Source organism: Apteryx rowi, unplaced genomic scaffold, assembly GCF_003343035.1.
Source record: "Apteryx rowi isolate R43461 unplaced genomic scaffold, aptRow1 scaffold_245, whole genome shotgun sequence".
Taxonomy (NCBI): domain Eukaryota; kingdom Metazoa; phylum Chordata; class Aves; order Apterygiformes; family Apterygidae; genus Apteryx; species Apteryx rowi.
The window spans coordinates 1089810-1107778 of NW_020448808.1; the positions used below are offsets into that span (position 1 = coordinate 1089810).

The 17969-nt window shown below is 42.2% G+C and overlaps 2 protein-coding genes across 8 annotated transcripts in view; one reads left to right on the forward strand and one right to left on the reverse strand.

The window, feature by feature from the left end:
• Positions 1-1538: 1538 nt before the first annotated feature.
• Positions 1539-17389, reverse strand: FAXDC2 (fatty acid hydroxylase domain containing 2). 7 transcript variants are annotated; one of them, XM_026066637.1, is made up of 12 exons: positions 17253-17389; positions 15347-15581; positions 13562-13663; positions 10615-10679; positions 9992-10039; positions 7057-7148; positions 6845-6948; positions 5980-6101; positions 5446-5651; positions 4394-4499; positions 3102-3268; positions 1539-1819 (listed from the first exon to the last, which is right to left on the reverse strand). In XM_026066637.1, the coding sequence occupies exons 5-12, from the start codon at positions 10037-10039 to the stop codon at positions 1663-1665; spliced, it is 1002 nt and encodes a 333-aa protein (XP_025922422.1). In that variant the 5' UTR covers positions 10615-10679; positions 13562-13663; positions 15347-15581; positions 17253-17389; the 3' UTR covers positions 1539-1662. The 7 variants fall into 7 exon arrangements, with proteins under 7 accessions (XP_025922422.1, XP_025922421.1, XP_025922420.1 ...); XM_026066636.1 differs by having other exon boundaries at positions 13562-13682; XM_026066635.1 differs by having other exon boundaries at positions 13562-13691.
• A 449-nt stretch (positions 17390-17838) lies between these two features.
• The window catches only part of CNOT8 (CCR4-NOT transcription complex subunit 8), an 8347-nt gene continuing 8216 nt past the window's right edge, over positions 17839-17969 (forward strand). The window contains exon 1 of the mRNA XM_026066642.1: positions 17839-17909. The gene's annotated coding sequence lies outside the window, so the exon portion shown is untranslated. The remainder of the gene's footprint in view (positions 17910-17969) is intronic.

Here is a 17969-nt window from a genome sequence, read left to right on the forward strand (position 1 = left end):
CCGCTGTACATGATCCATCTTCTGTCTATAGTACATAATCTTTGACCCATGTGCTAGGATCATCATCACATATAAAAGGAAAAGAGAAAAATGTAAAATACTTGAATGAGAGCTTGTATTATAACATTAATATTATTCAGAGTATCTGCTTTCTAGGCTGATGTGATTCATTATTCTAGTAATGCTTTAGTCCTTTGTAATTTGTGGTAATTATGCTTTTTCCTTTTTAATACAAAAAAAATGTATAAAAATAAAAACTTCAAAAGACAATGCAGTTTGGGTTTTCTGTTCCAGTAATCTACTTGCTCTCTTGAGAGGGCTGTAGGTTGTATGAATGGGTTGAGTTCCTATGTGTATGGTTGTAAGAACTGGAGGAGGGTGGGGGAAGAACTGGCTTCCATGGGCAAAATTAAGTTGACATCAGGTAAGTGCAGTGCAGGTCAGCTCTATGCATGTTCTCAAAAGAACTTGCTTGAGAAGGATATGGACCCAGCAATGATGAAAAATACAATTTTTGGTACCAGGCCCCCAGATGTTAAGAGGATCCTGGGGAAAATAATTCCCAGCATGTCTCGATCTGTTGCGTAGGTACTCATGGATGCACATAAAAGTATGAGTGTTTTCTGTTGGGCAGTGCGATCCTTCCTTACAGGGTTTCACCAATCTCCATGCAGACAGCTCAGGAAAGCAGTGACTTTTTTTTTTTTTCCCCCCCTATGAAAGTCCCTTTCCATAGTTTGTCACTTTGATTTGTGCTGCCTCCTGGTGTGTGGGAAGTGAGATAAGGCTCAGCAGTAGGAGGTGGTTTACCAGGACTTGGGTCATGTAGATTCCAGACTGAAGGGACCTTCCCATGGGAGCAGTGACTTGGAGGCTTCTTATTCCCTTCATTCTCCCATATCAATTGTTTTAACAGTAAAAGCACAAGTGSTCCCACTTGTGCTTTGCCATATCCCATGTGGGAGAAACTTGCTTTACATTTGCAGGATTAAGGTTGTAGAGTTGAGGATGTGACAGTCCTTAATTCAGATCTGTACTAATGTCTTGCACATTGAGGCACTGCTCATAGGAAGCTAGAGCCTCTGAGGTGTGTATAGAGGAGTGTTTCTAAAGCCATGGCCCCACTGCCTTTTCTTGGGGTTCCAGGACAAATCATCCCGCATCCAAGGCATTCTGAGTTCGGATAAAGCTGAGTCTCAGTGAAATAGTGCTTTTGAATCCCTACAGTGTGTAGTTCTAGTAATTTTACTGATATTTCTGTAGCATGCAGCTGAAAGACTAGTAATATGGCCAAAAGTATGGCCTGTGAAAAAGTGTTATGACCTTCATCAGAGTACAGGAACCCCCAAAACAACCATGTGGCTTAGAACACATCTGGCTTGGGTGCAGGCAGCCAGAACCGAGGAACAATGCAAGTAATTACAAACAAACAAAACCCTAAACTTGTTTTGAAAATACCTTTCTAGAGAAGGTTTTTGTGTCCTAGACAGGAATTCACAGGCAGCAAGTGCAGGAATCTCAAGCAGCATGTTTGAGCTCAGCTTTGGGTTTTGTTACTTAAGAACAATAACCTGTTTCCCCATTAAAATACTATTTGGCATAAATCATTATCTCTAGCTCTCCTGGTCACTGGGCTGTGCAAGAACTGCAAGCTGGTAGGTCTCACTTCGCCCTCTTGGGAGAATCAGGGATGCTTTCTGAGAGCGGTGTGAGGCTGAGGAGGACTCTGTGTCTCTTGTAGGCTTTTGTTTGTCTGAACAGGGTGTCTGTTCCATGCAGATAATCCAGCAGTCCCAGGACTCCATAGCACTGGTTGAACCTGCCAGCCAAACAGAAGATAGACATCACTGGAAATTACTGAGGTTACCTCACCCTTTCTATTTCCACCTCCTTGGATGAGCCACTCATGTCATTTCTCCTACTGTACCAGCCTCCCTCAAAGGTTTATCTTTCACACTTGTTCAAGCCTGGGTGAAACTTCTGGAACTTTCCTGCTCACTGCATCATTACCAGAAATGAGCCTGCTGAACAACAGCTGTCTTTCTCTGGGGTTGCTCAGAGCTGCAGGAGTAGCTGGGTGGTAAGCTGGAAGGCCACATTGCCCATGTCTGTGTACTTCGGGGCCAGGCTGCCTAGAGACACAGCCGCTGTGCTTCCAGCACTGTGGAAGCCATCAGCTGGCACAGCCATTCTGCCCAGAGCCCGAGGTCTGTGGTGATCCATGTCCTGACATGAGCTGAGCTTCAGAGGAAATGACTGATAACAAGAGCTGGCTCTATGTTTTGGGCGTTGCCCTGCACTTAAGCTGCAGTAAAACTGTCATATTTTCTGTTCCTGCAGGAGAGGCAAAATATGTTAAAGGGAATATGAATTTTTGATGAATTTAATGCGCATCTGGAAGCTGGGAACAATTCCTCCACTGCTTTGGTACGTATCTCTGAGCAACCTACTGAAACACTCTWGTGTGTTTCTCTCTAGTATAAAAGGTTGCTGAGAATTTTTGCCAGGAGATATTGACTGTGATTGTTTGGGCTAGATATCTGATCAGAATGCTGCTAATCCCAGTGTATGGGGAAAAAGACAGGCAGGCTCCTTCTGCATAGCTGATATAAGCTATGCAATTTGCCTTTGCTCTCTCTTTATTCTAGATCCTGTGCAGTATTTTCTAAGCTTCTAGGAAGGACATTGCAAAGAACCATCTTTGACCCTGAGCTTGTCCTGGGGAAGGCCAGGTGATATCTGCTACTTTAGATGGTATGTGCTTTCCTCCCATGTAATCTTAGGAAATCTGAAACACGCAGCCTCAGCTGCTGTGTTTGTGCTTTGTTGAAAGTTTCCAAGTCAGCTGATGGAGTAATGTAGATCTCAAGGAGGTGGCTGGCAGTTGCACAGGAGATCAGTTGGAATCCTCTGAAATCCATACTTGTGCTGTAACTGTTTGAAGAACTGATAGCATTTGTTCTATTAGGTGAACTGGAGACTTTTTTTGCTCATACATGAGTTATGCAAAACCATTTGAGCTTCAAAAGGAGCTTTGCCTGTCAGCAGTGACAGTGGACAGGCAGGAGGGGAAGTGGAAGCTGAGCAGTGCCCACACGTACTTGAGGTGATGGAAGTCGTGGAATTCCGGCGATGGTAGGAGGGGCAGGTGGTAGCCACAGTGTGAAATGCTTGTCGTTAAAAGAGCCAGGGAGAACCACACTGTGATTGAAGCAATATGAGACCCCATGATCATCGGGCCAGCCATGACAGGTAATGTGTTGGAGAGCTAGAAACGAGAAGCAAACTCTAATTCATTAATAGGTCCACAAAATGCAGATTCCTCTCCTAGGAGCTGAGTTGCTTCGCCTGGATGATACATTGCATTAGTTTTGTGCAAATACTGTAAAGGCAAGATCCCTCTGCAAATGCATTACTAAAATTCTAACATTATCAAAGAAATAACTTGCTCTGAGGCAACTGAGTTATACTTGCTGCAGAACATACCAATGGTCCCAGCTCCCTAAGCTTGTATTAAAATTTAGATGTGAACTCAAAGAAGGGGTGTGAGGACAGTACAGTTTTAATAACTCCTCCTGGAGTCCGAGGTCTGAATGTGACCTTCACTTTGGAAGAATGCTGAAGCTACTCTTGGGCAACCTACCTCAAAAAGAACACTGGCCTGTGGGCATGTGCAGTTAAAGGTAGCAATGTGATGATTCCAACTGCATCACTTCATTGTGTACTACCAGTAGCACAAATGGCTGTCATTGCCCAGACCAAGCTTACTGCACACCAGCTAGGCTCAGCTGGACTCCTGAATCTAAAAAGTAAGTTTGCTGCCCAAAGATTGACAATTTGGCAGACTGTGGTAGCTACAGTTCATGGAGCTGGTGCTGCAACCCAGGACTGTTGTTACAGGCGATGGTACTTAGAAATGGAATAGTGGAATCTTCTAAAGGTAGGATGTGTTTTCATGAGAAATCTTGGCTGATGCAGAACTGGGAAATAGGAGTTTTACAAACACAGATCTAAGCCACCAGCATGAAAATCATGACAGAAGGCTGAGTCCATGCAGTAACTCAGACTGTGTAAATGTTGTATCTCGCACTAAAGAAAATCTGTGCTCCCATGTCTTGCTGTGCTCAAGGAAGCACCATTCAATTATTTCTCTATTATTTTCCCTATTTGGAGGCCTTGGGATCTGTACTCCTAAAGCTAGTGGAGTACACTATAAACAGACAGTGTAACAGTTCTATAGCTAGGCTTCTTGGAAATGCAGCTTAGCTTTCTCTTCCTCAGAAAGATGCTTCTGAACGCACACTTGCTTTCCTCCTTTTACCACTCCTCCTCATCCCATGGAAATCACACTCCATGCAGGAACTGGAGAGTGACCATGGGAGAATCCACTTACTATGTGTTCTACTGGGTGAGCATAAATGGAGACCACACCAATGGGGGCTGTCCATTCATGGTGCTTCTTGTGAATGTGCTTATACAGGAGAGGGAGATGAGCAAGCCTAAGTAGAGAAAACAGAGAAATGTTGGTTTTGAGCCCCATAGAAAGGAATATAGAGTAACATAACACTGAATTTCTGCTGGGGACTTGCTCACACCTCTTCTTTAATGTAGAGATTTTAGAGCAGCTGGGAATAAGAGTGTAGGACTCTTGGCTTCCCTGTCTCTGGCATTGAGCCCTCACTCAATGGATGCGTCCATTGGCTGCTGTTAAACACAGAAGTCCAGACACGTCCCATAACTCAAAGTCCCTGAATGACTGATTTGCTCAAACCTGGGAGTACCTTTCAGGAGAAGACTCACTTTATTTTCACCATTTTAAATTTCTCCTGCTGACAACTGTTAGAGACAGGATTTTAGGTTACATAGGCCCTTAGCAAGAAATGGCCTTTTTAGGTTCTCTGTGTGCATTTGTCCAAAAGGGAAATCTACATATTTCTGGGCATGCTGTGCTTACTGCCACACAGTCTTGAAGGTTTTTTTTCTTCCCTGCTTTAGTTTTTTCCTCTAATGTTGGTGCCAGCACTCAGAAGGCCTACAGTATCAACATCTAGGCCCTGTTTGGTAGGTGCTGTATAAGTGAATGGGAGATCAGTCATTGATCTCTTGAGCTTTTTTCTTTCAGGATAGTCAGTCTTGTTCTTCTCTTTTTTTAAGGAGTTAGGTTACAGCTTTTGTATAAAGCTAGCTGCTTCATTTCTTCCTTAGCCTCCAAGCTGCTCCACATCTGTAATTGTACCTAAAATGTTTCTGCTTATTATAGTTACATGTAGTATCCCAGCACCAAAACCTCATAAAGTAAAGGTGGCTACCAGTACCTGTAAGTCTTCCCACTAAACACAAGACTGGTGGAAGACTGGGGACAGGCCCATTGCTGTCATAAAAGAGGGGTATAGTTCTTAAGCTTAAAGGCATAGGGACAGAGTCCCATTCCTGTGTTCAGCTCACCTGTGTGAATAATAGAAGAGAATTTCCTCTGTTAAGGTGAAGATGCTCAGCTCCACAAGGAACCAGTGGAAGGTGGGTAGTTCCTTGCTGAAGGTGTTGCCCCACCATTTCATGATGTAGAACATGGGCATAAGCATTGGGAAGGAGACAAAGAACTGATTACACAGCACTGTGTATAGCGCTTGTTGCAATTTCTTTGTGTCCACCTGCAAAAGAGAAGTTGGGACTTCAAGCTACATCAGAAGCAATGTGGCTTTGAATTGGGAGAATAAAGAGCTTTAAGATGTATAGGCTTTTTTCATATAAGTTTGGGCATCAACTTATTAATAAGTTGTCAAATAATCCAGATCTGATCAGCAGCATAATTATAAGATCTGCCTTCCTCTATGCAGTTGATGTACAAGACTCAACTTGATTCTTCTTGAGTCCTATCTCCTTAAAAGAGAAGAGCTTAACAGGTTCTCCTCTCCTCTCTAAGCCTGAGACTGCAGGAAGTGTTTAGCCAGCAGAAGAGGCACAGTGAGAAATACTCACAGGATCATTCTTGCCCAGCTGAATGCGATACCGAGTAATAAAAGTTGGTTTTCCTGTTACATCAGCCACCATAAGGATTCCATTGAAACTCCAGAAAACAAGGCTAGGAACCAGTGCAGCCCCTGTGACAGGAGGAAAAGTTAGAGATATGTGAATAAATGGGAGATAGGGGTAAATTAGAAACAAAATACAGTGGACTAGTATCCAGAAGGGCCTGGCTGTGCGAGGTGAGCATTCCCTGCCCTGAGGTGCTTTAAAATGGAATACAGGTAGGTTCTGACACCATGGTAAGACCTAGGAGATAGTGAGGAAGTCAGAGTATGCAAGTGTCCCCTAGGCTGAAACTTGCCACAGCTGAGGGTTAGAAAGGGCTCTTCTGGGAGGTTGTGGGATTCTCTGTCAGGGGTGGTTTTCAAATATAAGTTGGACATGGCTGAGTTGATCCTTGCACCTTGCAACATCCCTGTCAGGCCTGTTTACCAACTGTTAGTGACAGACAAAAGAGTTGTATAGGTGCTACAGCAGGAGTAAAATTCACTGATTTGCTTTAGTTTTCAGTAATTAGTTCTACTGAGTCATTCAGCTCTCACAGGAGCAAAGAGCGTGGCTTCACAGAAAAGACATTTCTGTGCTTTCAGCAGCAGCAAAAACATCAAATTTTTAATCTGTATAAGGTATCTAATGATGAGCTAGTCCAAAGGAAGCACAGTTGCACTGTGCCAGTTGTGGATGGCTTTAAGGTCTATATGCGCTTTTTCAGTGGGGGATTAGTGAGTATGGGAAGGCATGTCCATGTCCCTCTTCTAGAGGCAATAGCTGGATGGCATCCTTCATACAGTAGAGGGTTGTTAACCTGAGAACTCACCAAAGAGGAAGATGGACCACTCCCTTCCCTCAAAATAGTAGTAGAGCTTTAGCCATTTTGCTTGCCAGAAATAGCCTGAAGTCTCCCAGATCTTCTGTACATACCTGTGGAAATAAGTGTTCTTAGTCACTCATCTTTTAATCAACCACTTCTCCCATCTCTGTCCAAAAAAAAATGTTTCTCCTCAAGGCCTTTTGTTTGAATAATCTTACCAAGAAACAGAGTTCATTAAGGCAGTGAATATGAGCAGCCCCATAACCAGGACAAAGGCAGCGATCTTCGTGGTATCCCAGACCTTCTCCTCCTGTGAGCAAGCAACGACAGTAAGCATGTGCTGCTGTGTCCTACACTAGCCTTTTTTTGATTTGAAAAAGAGGAGATAAAACGGACCATCATAGGATGACCTTTGTTTCACAAACACTCTAAAGAACACAGTAACAAAGTTGTTGCAGGACACTGTGTTGGTGGTGGGTGCATGCACACATCCATCTGCCATGCCTACACAGACCTGAGGTGTTACTGACATGGAATTTCTCTGGAATAACTAAAAGGAGAGAAAGGACCACTGACTTTTTCCCTCCCTGTTTTTATTGGGCATATTTCTCAATATCTAGAGGACTATCTGGGGCTTCTGGATAACTCAGAGCAGTAGGAATAGAAGACCTGGGAGTAAGGAATGATACTCTATCACCTCTCTCACTCTGCCAGTATATTCTCCCTCCCACTGTGTAATACACTTTCCCCTTGCAGTAACAAAGAACTTTTGTGCCTGGATGCCCTGATTAACAGCTCCAGTTAATTCAGAACCACTTCTCTCAACACCGTTCTTAGCTTTGAAGATAGATTGATTCTGAAGACAGACTCATGTAGCCAGAAGTCTGCCTTTTGTTCCCAACAATAACAAAGGTCTAGTATGAGAAATTACCTCTCCCTACATAATTTACTTTGCTGTGCTTTTAGCCCATCACAGATACAACCCAATTCTAGTACTAAGAGTACAACTTGGCTAGTAGGTACCATGTGCCATCTGTACAGAGCAGCTATGCATTTGCAAGGAGCTAAAATACTGAACTTTTGAAAAGTAAGAAGTACTTTGCATTCCTGGATTCAGTCATGGAAATGTTATCTACTAAATGCTCCTGCATAGAGCATAAAGGCACCTGTGATGTTTGTATGACTCTTTTATCACAGTAAGGATTTTAACTATACAGAGCAACTGCAAGAGTCAGAAAATGATCCATGGGACCTCTTGAGTCTAGTAATACAAATATTCAAAAAGCTGTATTCAATATATTTTGAGTATTCAAAAACTCAAAATCAAGCTGTTCAGCAAAGACATGGCAAATATGTAATTAACTATTTGTCTTTTAAAGTAGTCCAAGTTGGAATTGTTTCCAGAGTCCAGAAATCTTATTTTGGGTTTTCTTGAGTGAATATCCATAATATTTATCTACAGGGTAAAGGATAAAAAAAAAATCAATGCAATTCTAAAATAATATAGTGTAATAACCAGCTAGTGTCTTGTTTGCAACTCTGTCCTTCCTGTTTAACTGTGTTGTTGTGCTGCAAAAACAGACTGGAGTAAAAATAGCATGATTCATAGTTGCTGTCCTGTTTGTCTCCTGTCAGGGAGGACAAACAAGAGAGACAGCTCACTAATAAATGTTGAGTGCAGGTGTGTTTATAGTAATGCAATACAGAGAAACCCTCTCTATACAGCTTTCAGTTTTAAGAGCTCTTTAAAATTCTGTAAAACAGCTACAGAATATTTACCATCATTGCCCAGAACCTTTATGCAATATTTATCTGTCCTGGGATAAAACTTTGCTGATAAGCACAGAAACTTTCCTCATTAAAACAAACAAACTTTTGTTACTGTCATCTGGGTTTTTATCAAATTACCAACTGGGGAGGAAGTAATTTAAAGGACTCTTGCCCTACAGCCTTAGGTTTGTGAACCCTATAGGCTTATATTAAAAGCAATATAATCAGCTACCACCATTATCACTGAGTGTACTGAACTAGAAATGCAAGGCTGGTGGAAGAGTTATCTATTCCAGCTTCAGATAGCGTGTGCTGGATTTTGGGCTGGAGATTTGCTCTCTTAGCATTTTCATATTTCCAGTTCCATCCATGTGACAACTCATGCGTGCTGACATAAGGTAAGAATTCTTTAATCTTTAGACCCTGTAGTACTATCTATGTATACTTTAGGAAAAAAAAGTTACAAAAGCTATACAAGGCCTAGAGCACATTAACAAAATAGTGTCCTATAAATCCATTTTCTTGTGATGAAGAAAGAATATACTAAAGAAAAGTTCTAATGTCGTAGTGTCAGAATTTTTAGTTAAACCAAGCAGTATTTCAGACACTTTAGCATCTTCCAGCTGAAGATCTCAAAGTTTCAAAAACTCATAACTCCTGATACACATCTGAGACTATGTATGTCTTGCTTTGAGACAGGGCAGAGTTGCTAAAGCTTGTCACTTAAGCTATTTTAAAAGCCCTTTGGCTAGAAACTCTTGTTTGAGGCTCTGCTTTTATTGCATGTGAGGAAGTGATTACGTGAATGAACCTCACTCAATATAATTACATGAGAAGCAGATTTACATTTAAAAAAATCCTGTTCATCAAGTCCAGTTCCCTGCTAACACCCTGTTTCTCTTTATGCTAAAACAGCTCCAGTACCGTGGTTCCCAAATTCTGATCCACAGATCACCTGAGATCTTGTCCTTAGAGGGCTTGCATGAGTTGGCAAACTCCTGAAGTACAGAATAGCATTGCTACCTGCAAATAAAGAAACTAGGGCATACCAACTAGGAAACGTATTGTTTAATGTGACCACTTTGAGGACTGGGCCTAGTTAGATGGCCCAGCTTGTGGCTACATGGGAGTGCTGTGGTCTCTTGCCATGCCAGCAAAGATAACAGGCTCTTCACCACTTGGTGCTGTAGCTACAGTCCACTGGAAGGGAAAAAAAATGCTGGGCAAATGCTGCTGTAGTGACAAGTGATGAGCTCCTAGTTGTGCTAAAGTGATCATAACACAGAAATGTTTGCCACTTCTCTTAGAAGCTGATTCAATACATTTGGTCTTCCAAAGCACCTGCATAACGCTTCCTTTAAAAGTTGACCTTTGAGTCTTTACCTGCTTCCGCTGCTCAGCCACAGTGGAATATCCAGAGTCTCTTTTCATCTGAAATAAAATTGATCTAAGTAAGTGAACACTGTACAGTTGGAGGGTGGAAAAATACACTGCTGAAAACAGCAAAGCCCTGCAACTTCAGTTCAGTTGCAAAACTGTAAAATCTTTGCTCTGTCCTGTTCTGTTCCCACCTTTATTTCAGCCCCATATTTCCTGAAGTGTGTTAGTATTGTCCCAGAAGGCAAACAGAGATGCAAGGGTAACAAAAAGAATGGGAGAACACCTAAAACCAAAGTTTCTGACTGTTGCACTGGTGTGTTGTAACACAGCTTCCACCCTTGATCTGTCATGCCAAGCAAATGATGATATGGGACATGCACTCTTCCATAATGAAGACATGCTATTAAACTAACACCAGTGAAAAAAAAAAATCCTACTATAACAACATGAATCTGTGCCATGAAGAATTAACACAGTAGAGCACCACACACCCTTCATTCACATGGCCAAAGAACTGTGTGTTAGAACTTGAGAATATGATAAGGGAGATAGATAATCATCTTTGCTTCAAGTCCAGCTACGGTTAATAATGACTGAAACTCATTAGAAAGATGATATTGTATTACCTTTATGATTCTAGCAAGCCTCTTGGGAATACTGCTTTTGCAGCACTTCAGAAAGGAGGAATACACTACCAAAAAAAAAAAAGTCCTTGTATTAGACAGGAGATGACACCTTAGCTTTGAACTGATAGCCTTCTGGGTACATTCTTACAAATGCAATGCTGTTTATTTTCAAGTGTTTCCAGCTCTATTTCCCTACAATATGTTAGTGTGCAGGTCAAAGGGCATGACATAAAAATCAGACACTTTCTTCCAACTTGGGCTTCTGCTTACTTGTAGACAGAAAGGGATGAGGCAAGTTCACCGAACTAGTCATTTCAGTGGAAGCAACTGATACTAAACAATTCTGGGAAGAAAAAAGGAATTAGGTAAAAAGTGATTTGACACTAGAAACCCTAAGCCCTAATTCCCAAATCCCTATTTCGACACTAGGGTTGTATATGCTCTATGTGAAATGCTAGCTTTTTGTAGCAGCCTTAAAAAAAATAAACAAGTTAACTTTGTGCCAAAAAGAGTAGTGTGAGAAGTGCTCTGAGGTGCTATTGCTTAAAACAGGAATGTGTTAAGGAAGTCACAGCGTTCCAGGACTTCTTTTCTTTCCCTACATCTAGAGCTCCTCACTATTAGACTTTGTGAGCTACTAGGCTACAAGATCATCCATATGTTTTCGTTTCCAATATATCAAGTTTGCCAACCACAACCTTACTGAAAAGAATACAATTTGACTCTAACATACCCAATGAAGAATACCTATGAGTAACAAGCAGAAATAACCTGCTAGTCAGAACAGAACAGTGTAAATAACTTGCCACAGGATAAACTGATCTCATCTTCTTTTGCAAAAGACCTCCTGATCATGATGATGTATTTTACGTTATGCAACATACAGTATATTCACATCTTGTCACACAGGTCTTCTCGGTGCAGGTGTGCCTACTGTCTCTAAAAACCCCACTACTAATAGCTGAAATATGTTGAATTTGAATAATCTATTCCTTTTTTAGGCTTTGCTCCATTCCAGCCTCTATTCTAAGTTTCCTTGTACAAGTTATATCCTTTAAAGATGCTCTACTTCATTACATAAAATCACAGCATAACTGCAGCTGGAAGGGACCTCCAGAAGTCCAACTCCTTCCTCAGGATAGGGCCAAGTTCAAAGTTAGATCAGGTTGCTCAGAGCCTTGAACAGCCAAGTTTTGAGCAGCTCCACAGAGGGAGATTACACAGCTTCTCTGGGCAACCTGTTCCAGTGTTTGACCACCTTCACTGTAAATCTTCTTCTTAGTATCTAGTCAGAACTTCCCTTGTTATAACTTGCATCCTTTGCCCCTTGCTCTTTTGCTGTGCACCTCCCTGTCTTTTCTACAATCATCCAGGATATGTAGTTGAAAACAGCAATATGAAATTAGTCTAATTAGTAGCGTAAATAGTGTTGGCTATAGTTTTCTGTGGTTAAAGAGATTCTTCTGTCTTCAGATGATCTTGTAGCAGACAACACTGGATCTTAGAGAAACAGATATAAAAGGGTTACTTGATTACTATTAGTAGCTTGTTGGAAGGTGATGTTCCAAAACGACTCCATACAGCAGTGCTAAGTCAAATTCTGCTAAACCTTAAGCATGCAAAAGGCTAGAAGGCAGAGCACAGTGAAGAGTGTGACTCTGCTTCAAGTTCTTATGAAGGGAAAGAATCATTGTTTGATCCTGTCTTACATTCTGAGTTTGGAAGAGTTAAAATAACAGTCACATTTATTGTTCTCTTCCTTTTGAAATTATCAAATTATGACAGAAGTCTTACTTAGGCAAAGCCTTCCAGTTTGAAATAATGCTGCCATGTCTGCTTTTCCTCCCTCTCTCTAAAATCTCAGTATGCTACATTTATTAAGTCACATGTACAGAATAAAATCTTACATTACTTACATTAAAGCAAGATAAATTTTGATGGATCATGTTTTTCCCCAGCATCTCATTACCCATTCTTTTTTTGTTGCATAATGTTGTCTCTTCCGACTCAGAATATACCAAATACATCAGCAGAAGCATTCATGTAACCAACCATGCTGTTTTGGCAAACCAAAAATCCGTCCAACTCCTTGGCATTCAACTCATGCTGGCACATCAGACAGCCCAGAACCAACCAATGAAGCCCTTGGTTGGCTGCAGCCATTTCAAAATATTACATAGAACTGATGCTGTTTAAAAGAGTTCCTTTTAGGTTATTTTAAACTAGTTAATATAAAATTTGATTCAAACCAAATTCTCAACCATAAAGTAAAAATAATTATTTTGCCAATCACACTCTCGATGTAAAAGGGAAAACATATACTAGTCAGTAAAGAATTGTAATACAAAATACAATTTTTATTCCCAAGTACTTCTTCATTTCTCCAACAACTGTTTATTAAGTAAGAGATCTGTTTTCACTGAACTTATTTCAGTTATCAGAAAAAGCTAGTCTGTCTACATCAGGTTTTAAAATACTTGACATAATCTAAAAAGGATAACTTTAGAAAGCTTAAAAAAAAAGGAACTGCCAAATTTTTTATACCTGTTTTAAAATTTACATTATTGTTTGTGTCCCACATCTGTTGTCCTCTTATATTTCCTCTTGCCAAGACAGTCCCAAGCTCTGGCTGCACAGGTGCCCACTTTTCCATATACTTACCCAGGATGTGAGTCTTGCTCTGACACCAACCAAATAGTCATGCTGCCGGCAGGTGCAGAGGCTGAACAACAGAATACATCTGTAGTGATGGACTGACTGCCTAGTGGTTGCTTGGTACGCCTTTTTCCCTCCTGCTTGAGTCTTCTATTTTAGAACTTACTTCACTGGAATCAACCCTTACAGCACACAGGCAGTGGAAAGCAACTTTGCCCAAGGAAAAAAAAAAGGCTACAACTATTTGTGAAAATATAGAACTCACAGAAATGAAAACTTAAGGACAACCTACCTGGTCACCCCAAAAGTTGCATATTAGCCACGCTGTATGGGCAGACACAGGATTATACTTCGTGTCTGGTGGGTCTCCTACTGTGCCAAGCACTGCCCAGATCTGAAAGCAGCCAGAGTTCCTAGAAAAGCTTACAATCATATTTCAAATAGATACATGACATTGCCTTTAAATTATTTCCTTGAAGTTTCTATCACATATTTTCAAGCTACCATGCCCCTGAACTCTGGCTGCCCATTCTTTGCTCACCTCCTGCTGGTTGTAGCCTAGGAGAATTCCTTTGTGAATATTCAGAGCCCAGAGTTCAACTCCTCACCTTTCACTACCTCTGCGGAAACTTTTATGAGAGCTTAGGCAAAGGCAACGGGTGTGTTTCCAAGCAAGGGCTGGCTGTTCCCTCCCAGACAAGTCATGTGAAGCCAGTGCCATGTCACTGTTAGTACTGGCAGTGTTCCCTTTGCATAGGCACACACTGTCACTCGGTTAAGCATTTGGAATACATCTCTGCAGGTGAGAGTTTTTCATCAAGAGTTAATGGTTATATCTGAGAATAAAAAAGCCAGCTACACCTTAATAATTAGTATTTTTTATAATGCRCTAACTCATGTTTTGAGCACAAAATAGCTAGTGTCAGTGCACCTGAGTAAGTCAAAGGTGTATTTGTTAAAAACAGTAAGGGTTATTGGGGAATCTGGCAAAAAACAGCAGTCCAGTTTTCATTGTAAGTGTTGCACTGTCTCTGTAAATTGCACCAACTCTGTTGTTACACTGTGTCTCAAACCAGTTACATGTATCGGTACTGTCTATAAGGAGAAGATGCAAATAGGTTAGAATGTACTCAGTTGTGTTTAAATATGTTTACAGACCATAAAGTCTGTAATTATGGTATTGCAGGTAGCAAGATGTAATTTGCAGAAGCATTTGTCCTTCTTATGCAGATGCGGCCCCAATATATGTTATTTACCTAATATACAGTGCCCTGTTATGAACTAAGCTCTGAGAAGTGAGGGTGTTACTCACCATAACTTTCCAGATTTATTTTTCCACACAAAGAAAAACAAGGAATATCTCCTCTCCCTCCCAGTTAACCTGGTCTGGTGCATTGACAGGTGAAGCAATATATACTGCTATTTTGTAAGCAACATCTTGGCTAGCAGTGGTTAGAACTGCAGAGAGGTCTGCAAGCATGAATAATGACAGTGCCTTGCTGCCTGTGCCTGCTTTCTTGTACCTAGCACTATACCTACGCTGTTATCAAGTAACTTCTGGAAGGAGAGTATCCCCAGAACTCCCCTCCGGATATCATACTGTTTGTCCTCTTAGTGCAGTAAACATGCTGTTGCTTCATGTCAGATTTAAGATTGTGTTATTGTTTTCACTGACACTTTCTCTTGACCAATTCTAACTATTCCCTAGTGGGGAAAGAGTTTCTAATTCTTAGAGGTTGCTACTAATTGTTATTTATTGTACAGCAGACTCAACAGGAAGGAATGTGATTCCTTCAAACTATCTGCACAGACACAGAAGAGGAAGTGAAAACAGCATTTCAAGAGAGGGGTGCCATGTGAACATTGTCCTGAGCTGATCTTTATTTGGAATGGCTCTTGCACTGGGAGGACTGTTCACCCAATATCCAGAAGTAGGTGAAAAGCCAGTGAATTTTGCAGATCTTGTTGTTTCTTTTTAACCTGTTCAAATCAGACACAGGTTACAGCTGAAAGATCTACACCCAATAGGAACAGACAACTAGTATATTAGTCTTATAAGGACATAAATGTCATTTACCTTCTGGGCTGCAAGTCTAGATCTAGTCCAGGTTGGTGGTTATCTAAAAGCTGCTTCTATTTGTCGGTTAGCCTGTGCCCTGCACTGGTATCTTCATCACAAAACCCTCCAGTGTTTGAGGAATGCAAGAAGACTGATTTCCTCTCAGTGGAAAGGATTTTTGATCAGACACTTCATAAAATAACTTCTCTTTGTTCACTCTCCACAGTTTTTGTAGTAGTCACTGTCTGTTTTGCTGTTTGTAAAAAACATTAGAAGGAGAAACACTATGAATTAGCATAAAGGATAGTATAAAACCATGCTAATTTCTCTAATGACAAAGATGAATCCTGAAGTTAATGCATCTCACCTGATCATTAATTCCCTGTATACTGAGCTATATTTCTAACCATTTGCGAGGGCACGTGTGCGCGACCTAATACTTCAGTGGTTTGTTTTTGAAAGACCTTTGGAACAACACAAGTGTTAGGAAAATGGAAATGATGGCCTTGCTATTACAGTTAAAACATGTTCAGCAATAGTTACATCTTTTAACTCTGAATTCACAGATTTTAAGATTTCCATAAATAAGCTGTCTACTATTTCTACTGCTGAAAAGGGCATTATCCAGAATACGCAGTTCATACCGACTAATATGAAGATGTTGAGCTAAAGCCTTTTAATCCTCCTTGTGATGCACTATGTCTACACATAACCGGTTTTGTTAGTGTGGTCCTAACAAAGCTGCATAGAGGGTGGAAGGACTCTTCAGGAACCTGTTTTGGAGTGCTGAATCTGGAAGCAAGTTTGGTAACTGCCAAATTCAAGAACTACGGGACTGACTGACTTATTTTAAGAGCAGTCTGCCTTTTCCAGCTATTTTCCCTTTGTATGCAGCTGAAATTAGCCATGATCAAAACCACAAATTCTGTTCTCCTTGAGCAAAAGGTCTGTTTCCAACTCCTACCACCGCACTTGCAAACATCCTAGGTTTTTATTTTTTCTAACCTAGATGCAAACTGTTAAACATACAGGCATAATTTATCACAACTGATTTTTTCCTGCAACATATTTCAATTAGAGTAACAAGCATGCATATTTCTCTGTCCTGAGAAGATTCTTCCTCCCTTTTTGCCTGGATTCAACATACCTTCAAGAGCTGGATTTATGAGCAAGAAAAGTACATATCTTACTCTGTACTGTTCAGGTGAAAAAAAGAAGAAACTAATCCTATATTTACAGAGTGCTGTAATCTAGCCTGATGTATTTACCTGATAACAACATATGTTCCCTTGCCCAAGATCCCAAATTCAAGTGACCACAAGAAGAAAGGCGATTGCTTTCTGCCAGTCTAGCATGTTGCATAATACATTAATTACATGACCTAAAGACTGCAGGTCTAAGGTGAGAAGACAAAACGGTAACTATCATCTAAGAAGATAAACTCTGAATTAAAATGAAGTTCAATAAATGCTGCCTGATGTCAGTAGATGCTGACACCATCAAGGTCACTTGATAGAGAGTAGCAGTATTCAAATAAAACTTTCCCAAGTCTCACGTTTCTGCTGAGGTATGACTATTAAACCCGGGACACTGAAATATGTCTGACATGAAAGATAGTGAACTTTTTTTTTTTTCATCTAGATACTTGTATCAAAACAGTAAGCAGGTAGCTGAGGTTCCAGGGSAGGAAAGACTCCAAGGGAACCCAAACGACAGGCAGGTAACAACTCTGAAGCAGCACCAGAACTGCAGAATTTTAGGTTGCAAACCCGCCCAAGGCGGCTGGCAGTCTAGAAGAGATGAGATACCACCTCAGCTTAATTATAACTAGACAAGCTTCCAAACAAACTGCGTATCTGCCGGCAGCATCAGCCAGCAAAGCAACAGAGTTGGCAGCAAGATGCGTTACACGAGGCTGCTTTACCTGATGTTAGCTTCTGTTGCTAATGTAACTTAAACAGCAGAAGAAAACAGCATAAAACTTCGCAGGCAGAGCAGGCGTTTGAGCAACAACCCTGCACGAGGAGGCAGAGCTGCGGCGCAGGGCACAGCGGGCTCGGGGCCCCGTCGCGGCCCGTTCCCTCGGCGCGGGCGCCGGGCGGGGGCAGCTGCTTCCCGCGGGGCCGGCTCAGCCCCGACCGGGGCCGAGGTAACGGCGCGGAGCGGCGCGGCCCGAAGGGACCGGTCCCTCAGGGGGAGATCACGTGACGCCTCATCATCCGCCCCCCGGCGGGCTTTGGACTCGCCCGGCGCGGGGAGCTCGGGAGAGCCCATTAGCTGTCCCGGCGGGAGGGAAGCTAGGCGACTCGTCACAAGGGCGACGGCTCCGCGCAGGCGCAACCCGGGCGGAGCCCCGCGTGGCTCTCCCGGCTTCCCGCTCCCCTCTCCCCCTCCCTCTCCCTCTGCGGGAGCGCGCGCGATACGCGCGCGCGACGACGCACCCCGCCGCGCGCCCTGGCGGGTTTCCCATATCTCTCGCGAGAGCTGGCGGTGGCAGAGAGCAGCTCGGAAGTCCCGCCCCTCTCGGCGGCCGCATCGCGCGTGCGCGGAGGCGAGTGGCCCAGCCCGAGCTTCCGGGCAGGTAGCGTGGGGCGGGGGAGGGGAGGCGATGGGGAGCGCCGGAGCAGACGAGTCGCGGGGG